The 12843-nt window shown below is 39.5% G+C and overlaps 1 protein-coding gene across 1 annotated transcript in view; it reads right to left on the reverse strand.

Annotated features, from left to right (window-relative positions):
* KIF6 (kinesin family member 6) overlaps positions 1–12843 on the reverse strand; it is a 512465-nt gene that overhangs the window by 496378 nt on the left and 3244 nt on the right. The window contains exons 2-3 of the mRNA XM_006860583.1: positions 10753–10862; positions 4422–4496 (exon numbers count right to left, since the gene is read on the reverse strand). Coding sequence (XP_006860645.1) covers positions 4422–4496; positions 10753–10862 — 185 coding nt within the window. The remainder of the gene's footprint in view (positions 1–4421; positions 4497–10752; positions 10863–12843) is intronic.

Here is a 12843-nt window from a genome sequence, read left to right on the forward strand (position 1 = left end):
TTTGATGTATATAAGTTTTTAATTTTTAGTATGTCCCACTCATCTATTTTATCTATTTTTGTTTGTATGGTTTTCAAAATGTTTTGTAGTCCATGTATTCTCATAATTAGTGCCCTCACATTTGTCCCGAGTTTTTCATTGATGGCCTTCATAATTCTGGGATTCACATTTAGGTCCTTAACCCATGTTGAGTTGGTTTTTGTATATGGTGTGAGGTGAAGGTCTTGTTTCAGTCTTTTGCATAGAGAATAGACTGTTTTTTTATTTCAAAAGAATATAAACTAGAGCTGTAAAAATCAAGAATTTAAGAGACAGGCCAAATAACGAATGGACAATGCTGAAAAACAAAGTACTATACTAGAAACTGAGCTGACAGATTCTTCCAGAACTCAGGACCAAAGATTGAAGAAGTAAGAACCACTCATGGATATTTAAAACATTTGAAGAATATAACTGGTAGTTCCAATTTTTAACAGAAGTTCCAGAAAAAAGAATGGATATACTTGAGGGAAGAAAATGATTTAAAAACAAAACAAAAAACTATCAAATAAATTATCAATCTGATGATCTTTAGCTTAAATATTAATTCAATTGGCTCAATAAGAGATAAAAAGAATACATGATAAAATGTATACTTAAGTTCACTGATGTGAAATTTCATAAAAATAAGAATAAAGGAGAAAAACACAAACTCTAACATTTCCCAGAAAGTAAAATCTAGTATTTCCTAAAAGCAATAATGACAATAATAGTGATCAGATTGACACTGAAATCTTTTTGGTAATGTTGTATTCAAAGAAATAATGGAGCAATATCTTAAAAGATGGGAGGAGAGAATTTCCAACCTAGAATTCTATACCCAATAAAACTACCATTGTATGTGAAGGGACAAAGAGGCTTCAGAAAGTTCCCCACTCTTGAACTCGCTCTGAAAAACTGCTAATGGATAATCATCAGCAAAACTGAAAATGAATCAAGAAAATAGCTAAGAGTATAGGAAACAGAGATGGGCAAAGAAGTCAGTATCACTCAAAGTTACATAAATGCTGATAATAAAAATGATAAATAACAATGAAGAATGAAATTTCAGTTGACCTCAACACTGGAAATGGTGGGGGATTAGGAGAGGCAAAGTAAAAGTGTATTAAGGGTCTTGATTGGTTAAGGGGGACGAGTAGACCAAATTCAGATGGTGAGGAAAATATAGATAAACTTGAATACCTGGATGCAAACCCTTAACATAGGCACTAGAAGTGTTGATGTAGAATGAATAACTTGATAGAAAACATGGCAACAAAAGGTCACAAACACAAAGCAAGAAAGAACAAAACACAGAATCCATGATAAGTAGAAAAAATAATTTCAGCAGAAGAGCTCCACAATGTTACAGTAATCACAATAAATATAAACAGTTTAAAATCACTAATAAAAGATCAAGGAATCTGAGTTAGGCTGAAAAGGCAAACTTCAACTATATTCTTTTTTCCTTTTGAACTTTTCATTGTGAACTATACTGGGTGACGATTTACAGAGCAGGTCAGTTTTCAACAACATATACACATTTTGCTTCATCTCACTGACTGCAATCTGCACAATGTAACATCACTTATCTTACTCCCTCCTTGTGTTTCCTGTTTCCATGCCTCCTTCTTTCCTATCCCTTCTGAACTTTGTCCTTGGGTAAATGCTGCTCTTTTGATTTCAGAAGGTGGATTATTCTAAGGTGAGCGTATCTCACTAATATTATTGATCCCCTTATACCTCTGTCTATTGTTTGACTGAAAATTGAATGTTGTTGTTGTTAAGTGCCTTCAAGTCGGTTCCAACTCACAGGAACCCTGTATAGAATTTTTGAGGAGCAGCTGGTGAGCTTGAACCGCTGATCTTGTAGTTCAAACCGACCTCGCCGTCCAGCACATTAACCCACAATGCCACACCAGGACTGGACAGAGACTGGTAACACTCCTGCGTTTGAGGTCCTTAGTCACCCTTCAGGTCTGGAAATGAACTCAACCAGCTATATTCTATTTGCCAGTTCCATATCAGAAACAAGACTCCTGGAATGGGGCAGTAGGATAAGCACTGGACTGCGAACCACAAGGTCAGTGGTTCAAACCCACCAGCTGCTTCTCGGAAACCATATACATGGTCGCTATGAGTCAGAATCGACTAGATGTCACTTAACATCAACAACAATATTTAAAACAAATTATACCAGGGCAGTTTAATCAAGACATAGAGAAAGATAAACCAGATAGAACTAACAACGGGGGGAAAACAACAAAAAAACAGCAAAATAATTTCAAGGGGAAAGGAACTCAAGGTGAAAAACTGAAAAAGACAATGAGGAATATGTTTTATTGGTAACAACATGACCCACTAGAACCAATTTGAGGTTCTGGAATAAAAATGCTCTTGCCTTTAACTTCTGAAATCTTGAAATCTTGGCTGGATGTACCCTCACATCTCCCAAGTTGCTAATGGACATGAAATCTGTGTTTTGTGGGGAGATGATGACTCTCTGAAGAAACCAAGACCTCTATCTTAGTGGGGTGAAGTAGGAAAACCTGTCCTCTTGTGCCAGTATCCCCAGCCTACTCTGAGGAGGAACAATAAGTGGTACCCATTGCCTGAGAGAGCCTCCATCTCTATTACGACCTTTCAACTTGACAACACTTAGCAACATCTTTTATTAAAGAGTCCAGGTGGTGCAGTGGGGAAGTACATGCCTACTGACTGCAAGGTCAAACCCACCAGCCACTCCACAGGAGAAAGATACGGCAGTCTTGCTTCCATAAAGATGGAGCGTTGGAAACCTATGGGACAGTTCTGCTCTGCCTATACAGTCGCTATAAGTCAGAATGGACTCAATAGCAATAGATTGGTGTGTGTGATTTTTTTTTTTTACCTCTTATTAGCCCCCTTTATTGCCTTCCTCCCGACCTATTGTCTCAACAAGCCATGTGGCACATAGATGTGGCTGTCCGATTAGTCATTTAATCCAGGGAGAAAGGATCCAAGGCCTTCTCCTTCAAGATGTGAACGAGGGTTGCCTGGATTTGATGTAATCCTCAGAATAGGAGTCTAACTTTGGGAATTCAGGTTGGTGATAATGGGCACTGTTCTATTCATCCCTGTCCTGTTTATTCTGTAGGTAATGAACACCTGTTGATTGCACCATTAGAAGGCTCTGGTCTGTGCTCTACTCCAAATGGTCCTTCACTAAGAACTTGCAGATATAGTAACATGGCCCATGTTGTCATGCAGTTGGAAGCCTTTGTCTAGCTAGTGAACGAAACAAATCCCGTTTTCCTGGATCCTTTGTTACAGCAGCCCGAGACTGAGGGGCTGGGTGGTCTAGCCTCTCTGATAGGAGTTGGCCCAGGACTCGTTTCCTTCTGAACAATCAAAGGTTCCAAAAAGACAGACAAAATACAGACACATGTTTTCAGCAAAGTTCAAGTAGAAGGATATACTGATTATTGGACTTTAAAACTTGGTATACATATATATTATTTTAATTTTCATCATGTAAATGGTTATATCTGGAGGCTCTTAGGTCTCCACAATCATCCAAATGATCCCAGGACCCCTAGTGGCAGTTTGCCATATAGATTTCTTACAGGAGGAGAGTGCTTTTATTGAAGGGTTTGGGGGCCTGCATTCTATATTAGTAAACTGGCGCTCTGCTTTGTCCTGTTTTCTCATGTGAGTCTGATTCTAATCGTCAGCAGCCTGCAACTATCTGGTTATACAGAAACAAAAGGGACCTATGACGCTAAGGGCCACTTAGTTATTACACTGAGGTAAAGTCACACTGGGCCATGCTTCATTAAGCATCCCAGGTGCTTACCTCATGCTTTACCACCAAAACATGTTTGAAACACTATATTGAGGAAAGAACATTGGTCTTCTTAACAGTTAGAAAGTCACATAAGACTCTACCACAAATAGCTCCACAACCCTGAACTATGGCATGTCATCTCTGATGTCTTGTTGTGTTGTGAAGTGCCGTCGAGTCGGTTCTGACCAATAGCGACCCTGTATAGGGTTTCCAAAGAGTGACTGGTGAGCTTGAACCGCCGACCTTGCAGTTCAAATGGCTTTGCAGTCTGATGCAAAAAAAGATATGTCCGATGCCTTGTAGACATATCTTTTTTTTTTTTTTTAATGGGAGTAATATTAGCTATTCTGTCCATCTCATTAGTTTGTTTTGAGGCTCCGAATCTAAATGCACTAGGTATGAGTCATTTGTAAATCACTCAAGGGCTATTTAAACCGAAGATGAATCCTATCAACATTACATGCTCTGTGGTCTGAGGATATGATTGATATACTGATGCACACTAACCCAACTATCTGAGCAATGAATGCAAGATGTAGCATCACTTACCCAAGGAACAAAACCCGGGAAATCTTACCTTTCAGCGACCGGTTTGGCAATGCTTTCAAAAACAGTCTCTTGTTTTGTATCCTGATCAAAAATTCTTTGAAATCTGCAAATGTTAAAATGATACGTATTTCAAAGTTGAGCTTTCAAACACTATTGCATTAATGGATCTTGTTTGTCTGCATTGTAAATTAGCCCGTATTTACATCACTGGGCTTACCTAACTTAACACAATGTTTGTCCTATAATCCTAACCACACTGAGCTGTTGTACTCCTGTACACAAATGGTTGGTAAACAGTATTGCTTTGACAAGCTCTGCACAATAAACCCCTCTGAAAAACTGCAGCGGCTTTGAACCAAATAATAAACTCTGTGTGTGTGTGTGTGTGTGTGTAGCTCTCCAGAGGGATAGTGTCTACAATTGGCATCAAATTCCAATCTCGATAACTACATGAAATGGAAACCCAAGAACAGGATACAAGCAGTCCAAGAACTTGATGTCTGACCTTTTGTAAAAAAAAAAAAAGGAAAGTAACTGTGAGATACAGGATTGTCAAAGTTAATTTTAAAAATCTGAATTGAAATTTTCCACTAGTTTGGTACTGCATCCTAATGTTTATTGGCCACTCAATTCTCAGGATGGTTTTGTGAGTTTTCTTTTGCTGACCACTCGTCAAAAGTCAAAACATGAATGAAGATAGATAGGCCGTGCGGAGAGAAGTCTGTATCAGATTGGCAATGGCTAGGGATGTGGGGAGGTGATAGGGTGTCAAGTTCATTCTCCTCTAAGGGCCTTTCTAATGCAGTTTAGTACAGGGTCATGGCACAGGGTAGGGAGATGTTACCAGGATGGTCTCATGGAAACATGTTTCTACTAAAAGGAAGATAGAAAAGAAGGGAGTGCCAAGGAAGGAAAAAGAAAGGGAGGCAGGCCAAGAGAGAGAAATAGAGAAGCAAATGGGGCAAAATATTAACGGTTGTTCAATCTCTCACAAAAGATTTGTAACTTTTGATCCACCTTTCCTGCAGATTTTTAATTTTTTAAAATAAAAAATAAACTTTAAAGTAAAAACTTCAAAACAAACCCTGCTCCTACGCAGCTTTCTGAGTAGTTGAGGAGAGCCTTTGATGTATGTGGCTGCCTAGTTTAGTGAACAGACCACATGTTCAATTAAAAAAGTGAAATGGAGGATCATTTTACCACTGAGGAGTTCAGAAGGATGTCTGGAGCTGAATTTGAAATATGAAATGGAATGAAATTCATTGTCTTTAGTCAACACGAACTCAAAAGGATCTTTATAGCGGATCAATCCTCCCTCTTCCATGCCCCCTCACCCCTTTTTGGAGAGACAAATACATGAGAGCAGATTGAAAAGAGATTCTAAGATACTCTGGATGCTGTGACATTTAGTAGTTAAGATTATATTTAGACAGCAATGTTTGCTGTGAGTTTACTGTGCCCAGGACACCCATCAAAGCCTTCCGATACTTACACTGACATATCAGGCGCTGTGGCTGCCCAAGTGTTCCTCAGAGCCATGTCTACGATGAGATCTGAGCACAGACTCTTAGCAGTGCCTTGGAGGAGGATGAAGACACAGCTGGTTTGCTTCTCTACCCAGTTGGTGATGACTGAGCAAATCAATTATTGATTCTTCCTTAGAATTAGCCACCCTTTGTTAAGCAAAAGGAATTATATATACTAAACGGAAAAGATGGGTGGTTCAAACCCACCAGCTGCTCCATAGAAACCTACACAGGGTCACTATAAGTTGGAACCAACTCGACAGCATTTAACAACAATAAACAGAAAAGGGGCCTCTGGTGATGCAGTGGTTAATTTCATGGCAGCTAACCTAAAGGTTGGTGGTTTGAACCCAGCAACTCCGTGGGAGAAAGATGTGTCAGTCTGCTTCCATACAGATTTACAGTCTTGGAAATCCTATGGGATAGTTCTACTCTGTTCTTCAGTTCTACTCAGCCTTGGGTTGCGTTTGGTTGAAACCGAACAGATGGTAAGAGTTTTTTAAAAGGCACTGAATCAAACACAAAATCTATCCTGAAGCGTCCTTTACCCAAAATTAATTATAGCCTTTTCATTCATTAATAGACCTATTCATTCCACAAATCTGTATTGAGTACCTACCATGTACCAGGCACTTCTAACAAGGTTTAAATTTGGCAAAATGTAATTTTATAAAGCATATTGAATTCCTTGAAAAAAATGACATTCTCTTCTATTTAAAATAACAGGCAATAGAACTACAAACACTTGAGATTGCCTCGTTTATTGGCTCCCCCCCACACACACATTTTAGAAATGAATATTTAAGCACCAGTGTTTACAGTAAATCATATAATGTGTATTAAACATCAAGCAGCACCATCACAAAGTATTTTATTTTTTACAATGTAGTTCCACATGATCTGAAAAGGCGTTATGATCAGCAATCTTCTGAAAACCACTGAGGCGAGAAATAAAATCACCGAGTTAGACGAGATTTTAATAAATTCTGTCTAATCTTTTACAGAGGAAGAAGTGGAGGCCCACGGAGACAAAGTAATTTCCTGAAGTTCCTGAAGCTAATCAATAACATTCTTTGTGACATAACTTAGATTTCTGGATTCTTAAGAGGCCCTTTCATTTATGAGGACGTTGAATAGCCTTTTTCTAAAATCCATTTCAAACTTAGCATATTCTGATCTCTTCCCTTCTCCAAGCCTGTTCTCTCTACAGTATTTCTTACCCCAAACCAGAAACCAAACTCATTGCCACTGAGTCAATTCTGACTCATAGGGACCCTAAAAAATGTTCCTTAGGGTTTCCAAGACTTTATTGGAGCAGACAGCCTCACCTTTCTTACACAGGGTTTGAACTGCCAAACTTGAGGTTAGAAGCCCAATGTTTAACCCACAGAACTCCCAGGGTTCCTTTGTTCCTCAAACCAGGAACTGGCAGTTCCATCCTGCTAAATGTTCATCTTGGGCCATCTTGTTATAACACTCTATATCCAACTCAACAAGAAATCCTATCAGCTGTGTCTTTCCCATTACATCCAAATCCAACTATTTCTAAACATTTCCACTACTACCACCCTGCTTCCAGCTGACATTATTTCTGGCCTTGTTATTGTTAGGTGCTGTCGAGTTGGTTCCAACTCACAATGACCCCTACACACAGCACAACGGAACAAAACCCTGTCTGGTCCTACGTCATCCTCACAACTGTCGCGATGTTTGAGTTCATTGTTTTTGCCTCTGTGTCAATCTAGCTCATTGAGGGGGGAGTTTTCCTTTTTTTTTTCTTGCTATCTCTCCACTTTATCAAGCATGATGTCCTTCTCTAGGGACTGATCCATCCTGACAACATGTCCAAAGAACGAGAGACAAAGTCTGAACATCCTCCATTCGAAGGCGCACTCTGCTAACCACAGGCTGGCAGTTCAAATCCACCAGTCACTCCTTGGAAACTCTATACAGGGCACTATGAGTCGGAACTGACTTAACAGCACTAAACAACAAAACCAACAATGAGCACTCTGGTTGAACTTTTTCTAAGACAGATTTGTTTGTTCTGACAGCCCACAGTACTTTGAATATTCTTTGCCAACACCATAATTCAAATGCATAGATTGTTCTATGGGCTTCCTATTCATTGTCCAATTTTCACATGCATTTGAGGCAGCTGAAAATACCACATCCTGGGTCAGGTGTACCTTAGTCCTCGAACTGACATCTTTGCTCTTTGATACTTTAAAGAGGTCTTTTGCAGCAGATTTGCCTAATGCAATACGTTGCTTGATTTCTTGACTGCTGCTTTCATGGGTGTTGACATTTCTGGCCTGGGTTAGTGAAACAGCCTAAGTGGCATTCCTTGTCCCTACCCCTAACCCCAGTCTATTTCCACATATCCCCAAAAGTGAGCCTCATAAAATACAGGTGAGATTATTTCACTCCTCAGCTCCAACACTCCACACACCCAAGTCCTTGTGATGGCTTCTAAGTGCTGTAAGATCTGAGCATCCCCACCCCTAACTCCCACAACTCCCTCTTTGCTCTACCTTCTCCTCTTCCCCTTGCTTCTTCCACCCCAGCTACGTTGTTGTTGTTAAGTGCTGTCAAGTCGGTTCCAACCCATAGTGACCCTATATAGGGTTTCCAAGGAGCAGCTGGTGAGTTTGAACCACCGACCTTGCAGTTCAAGTGGTTTTGCAGTCTGGTACATTAACCCACAGCGCCACACCAGGACTCATGCTACGTAGACCCCTCGAATGTTCCGGAGACATGCCAAGCACTTGCCCATCTCCAGGAGTTTGCATTTGCTATTCTCTCTGCTTGGAGTTTTCATCACTCAGATATTTGAATGGCTGGCTTCCTTAGCTCCTTCAGATCTTTGTTGGAATGTCCCCTTTACTGTAGCACATTCTTGACTGCTCTATGAGACACAGCACCCATCCCTCCCCTCTGCCCCTTCTCATCCCAACACTCCTCACCCACCTCCCCTGCCTTACTTTACTCCATGGCACTTATCACTTTGTCTTCCTCTTCCCAGTAATATTGTAAGCCCCCCACTCCCCGCCCCGCACACAAAGAAGGAATTTGTTGTATGCGTCACTATAGGACAGCACACAGTTATAAATACATATCATATTTTTATTGATTAAATGAATTTGCTTGGGAGGGAAAGCATCCTATAAGTATATGCCTAAATATCCATCTCTGGACTATACTATTATCCATTCCTTTGTTTTAAATGTTAAAGCCAGTATTTTTGACTCAGAGATTTGAAAGCATAACTTAGAGATTTAGAAATAAATGATTTCATTTCAATAGGCATAAGATTAGATGTGCTCTTTTGTATCAACATTGTTCAAAGACTACTTTGGAAAAAGTCAACAGATAGAGATATGGTCAATTTTTTCAAATAATCAAATGGATTCATGTGGAATAAAATGTTTCAGCAAAGTGCCGCTTTATAAAGACTGATTCAAGCCAGCTGCCCTGAAAGCACAGCCTGCTAAGGTATGTGGCATGACTGTGTCAATGGGCAAATGCCCCCTTCACAAAACATCCATTATGTATTCATTAGTCCTTGTGTGGCACTGCAGAATAAGCCCTGGACCACTAACTACAAGGTTAGTGGTTCAAACCCACCAGCTGCTCCTTGGAAGCCCTATACAGGGTCACTATGAGTCAGAATCGACTTGAAGGCACTTAACAACAGCAATTAATCCTTTAGACTGTAGTGAAAGGCAATAGGAGTCACAAAGACCAGAGGAGCAGTGCCTTCACTGTGCAACCAAGTGCTAGAAGCCTCTGCTTGGTTTTATTGTGAAAAGAGTGCAGTAAAAAGAAGGGATGGAGGTGGGGGGAGAGATGGATAAGTGGGTAAGTCAAAAAGTATTGCTGCAAAATCACAGAATCTTATTAAATAAAAATATCAAAATGTGAAGCTATGAGCTGCACTCCCAGCACACCTCAATTCAAGGAGCTCTGGTAGCGTAGTGGTTATGAATTGAGCTGCTAACCTCAAAGTCAGCAGTTCGAAACTACCAGCTGTTCCGCGGGAGAAAGATGAGGCTTTCTGCTCCTGTAAAGATTTACAGCTTCGGAAACCCTGTGCAGGGTCTCTATGAGTCGGAACCAACTCTATGGCACACAACAACAACAACAACACCTCAATTCAGACTAGACACATTGCAAATGTCCAAGATCCGCATGTGGGCTGTGACTACCAGGCGGGACTGCACAGACAGAGATTGTAGGCAAGGACACAGGAGGGTCATGTGGAATTTACATTGCAGAGACAGTGCCTCTGCCAACGTCAAAATGTGGCACACAAATTGTACTTGAATTCTTTATCTTTATAAAGTTTTGTCATGCGCTGAACTTTTTGTAAGTGCTAAACTATAGTGGGTCAAGTAGGAAAAAAGATCAACCAGAGCAACCGACGTAGTAAAGAAAGGCTGGGGTCTTGGAACATGGTCTTGGATACAGAAAGACACTCTTTTCCACCTTGGGCCCAACTCTGAAAAGACAATTTGAGTTGTATCTGCTAAATGAGACAGAGACCACATTACATCCACCACAGGAAATGGTACCAGGGACTTCATCCCCTCACTGCCATCAAGTCAATTCCAATTCATAACTACCCTGTAGACAGAGGTGAGCTGCTCCTTAGGCTGGAAATCCTTTTGGGTAGATACAGTGTCATGGGTTGAACACACCTCCAAGTCAGCAGCCCAATGCCTAACACACTGTACCACCAGAGCTCCTCAGTGGCTTCAAAGCAGACATTAACCCAGTATCAGAGTTGGTTCAATAATAAAACAAAAAAGCAAAGGAGAAAGATAAACTTACTTAAATTTGTAGCTTTCTCGCTTATTATTCACAAATCCATCTGCCAGATCACGTGGTAAGATAATTTCCAAGCTAGATGTTAGTTTTTCATCTTCATCTATGGAATAAATCTGTAAATATGGACACAAAAATAAATAACACATAGTAAAATTATGGCTTGACCTTTGCCTGCGGACTTATAATGTGCACTATAACGGTTTACAAGTTGTACTTTTAAGATAAAAAGTCATAAGGTAGTATAACTTGGGTAATTTTCCTCTTTGAACTGTGTGTGAACTCAAATTTATGAGACTAAACAAGGGGCAAACACTAACTCTGTGCGCTATCAAAATTCTGATCATCTTTGAATGATATTCAAATTTGAGCAGGAGAGTCCCTGCTATTATTGTTGATAAACCAATGGCATGATAGTACACAGTACCTAAATATTGCTCTGGGATTGTGTGTTAAAACACACAGTTTACTGCATCCAACAAATATTTATGAACATTTATAAAATGTTAGTGACCAAGATAAAAGAACTAGGTCTGAGTCTTCTCAGAGAGCTCACAAGAAGGCTCTAATTCAATTCATGTTCAAAGAACCCCAAGCTTCCATAACACATACTCAGCATTTGATAAAAGACTTGTGGTTTCAAAAGGCACACATAGTACATGTCTTTGATGCCTTTTTCTTAGTTCTCATCCCAGCTCTGCCACTAATTGCCAAGTGACTTGGAGTAAATCACCTACCCTCTCTAATCTCATACAGAAAACACAGCTTAACCAAAGCCTTACAGCTATTACATTCTCTGGGTCCTTTCTTGGTTATTTACTCCTCTAGTTACTGGTGAGGAAAATCAAGAATCAAATCTATAAAGAGATCGTGTAAAAAATGGAAAAACATAAGATTTGGTGACAAAAGACCTGGGCCCAAAACTGAACTCAGTTCACCAGTTGTATCACCAGCCACTGCTTTCGGAATCTTAGTTTTTTATACATAAAATGAGGAAAACAGAATTGCCTCCCTCACAAAATTGTTGCCAGGATCAAATGGCATGATGTAATGGAAATGGAAGTATTTTGTAATGCACCATAAAAATGTTAGTCATTAGATTTAGAGGTTTTTAAAAAAGACGTCCTGTCTTTCACCAGGAAATAAAATTCATTCTAACAGGCAAGACTTCCTATTTAAGACTCATTTAGATGCTTGATTATGGGGGAAAAGATATATTCTCAAGCAAGTAAAAGCCTACCTAAATCTTTAGAAAGTCTGAATACTTTTCCTAAGCAGATATTTATTGAAATCTCTCATTTAAAGTATGAAGACTCCATGTAGAAAAGTCATTTTCCAAAATGAGATTGTTTGTCCATAGTATTGGCATCAGGTTCAAGGCTTTCTGGGTAGGCTTTCTCAAGATACATTTTAAAATTATATTCTATAGGTCACTACATTAAAAAAAAAAAAAAGTTCCATGACTCAACAGGTGAGTGAAAGGGGTGTGTAAGACATGAAACACAAAGGAGTAAGGGATGCTGCTGTGTAAAACATTCTTTAGCACAGAAGAGGGAGTCAGTCAAAACCACTTAAGACAGAAAGGTGAATCAACTCAAGTATCAGGCACAGTGGCCCACCATCACCCTGACTAATCCATTTCTTTGGAGCACTAAGAAAATTGTGTAACCAAAAGCTTGGTCAATTGTTGTTGTTGTTGTTACGAAGTGCTGTCAAGTTGGTTGCGACCCATAGCGACCCTGTATAGGGTTTCCGAGGAGCAGCTAGTAAATGTCTACTCTTAGTCATAACATATTTATTATTTGAGACAGGGTTGTTATTTTTTAGAAGACAATCAGAACAAATGCAATGATGAGTACGAAAATTGTTTAAATGTACAAAACACTGTACAAAAGAAAGGCAATGACAAATGTTTGATTCACGACACCTTAAGGAACAATACTAATAAAGTAATGCAGTCACAAAATGAAAAGGAAAGAAAGAAAATACCTTTAAGGCACTCTTGATTTCCAATAATGGAAACACACAAATTTTAGGGGGCAAAAAGGACAATGATGCTAGAACGGGATTTATAAGGAAGATGATGAATACGAAGGA

The sequence above is a fragment of the Chrysochloris asiatica genome, unplaced genomic scaffold, assembly GCF_000296735.1.
Source record: "Chrysochloris asiatica unplaced genomic scaffold, ChrAsi1.0 scaffold00038, whole genome shotgun sequence".
NCBI lineage: Eukaryota > Metazoa > Chordata > Mammalia > Afrosoricida > Chrysochloridae > Chrysochloris > Chrysochloris asiatica.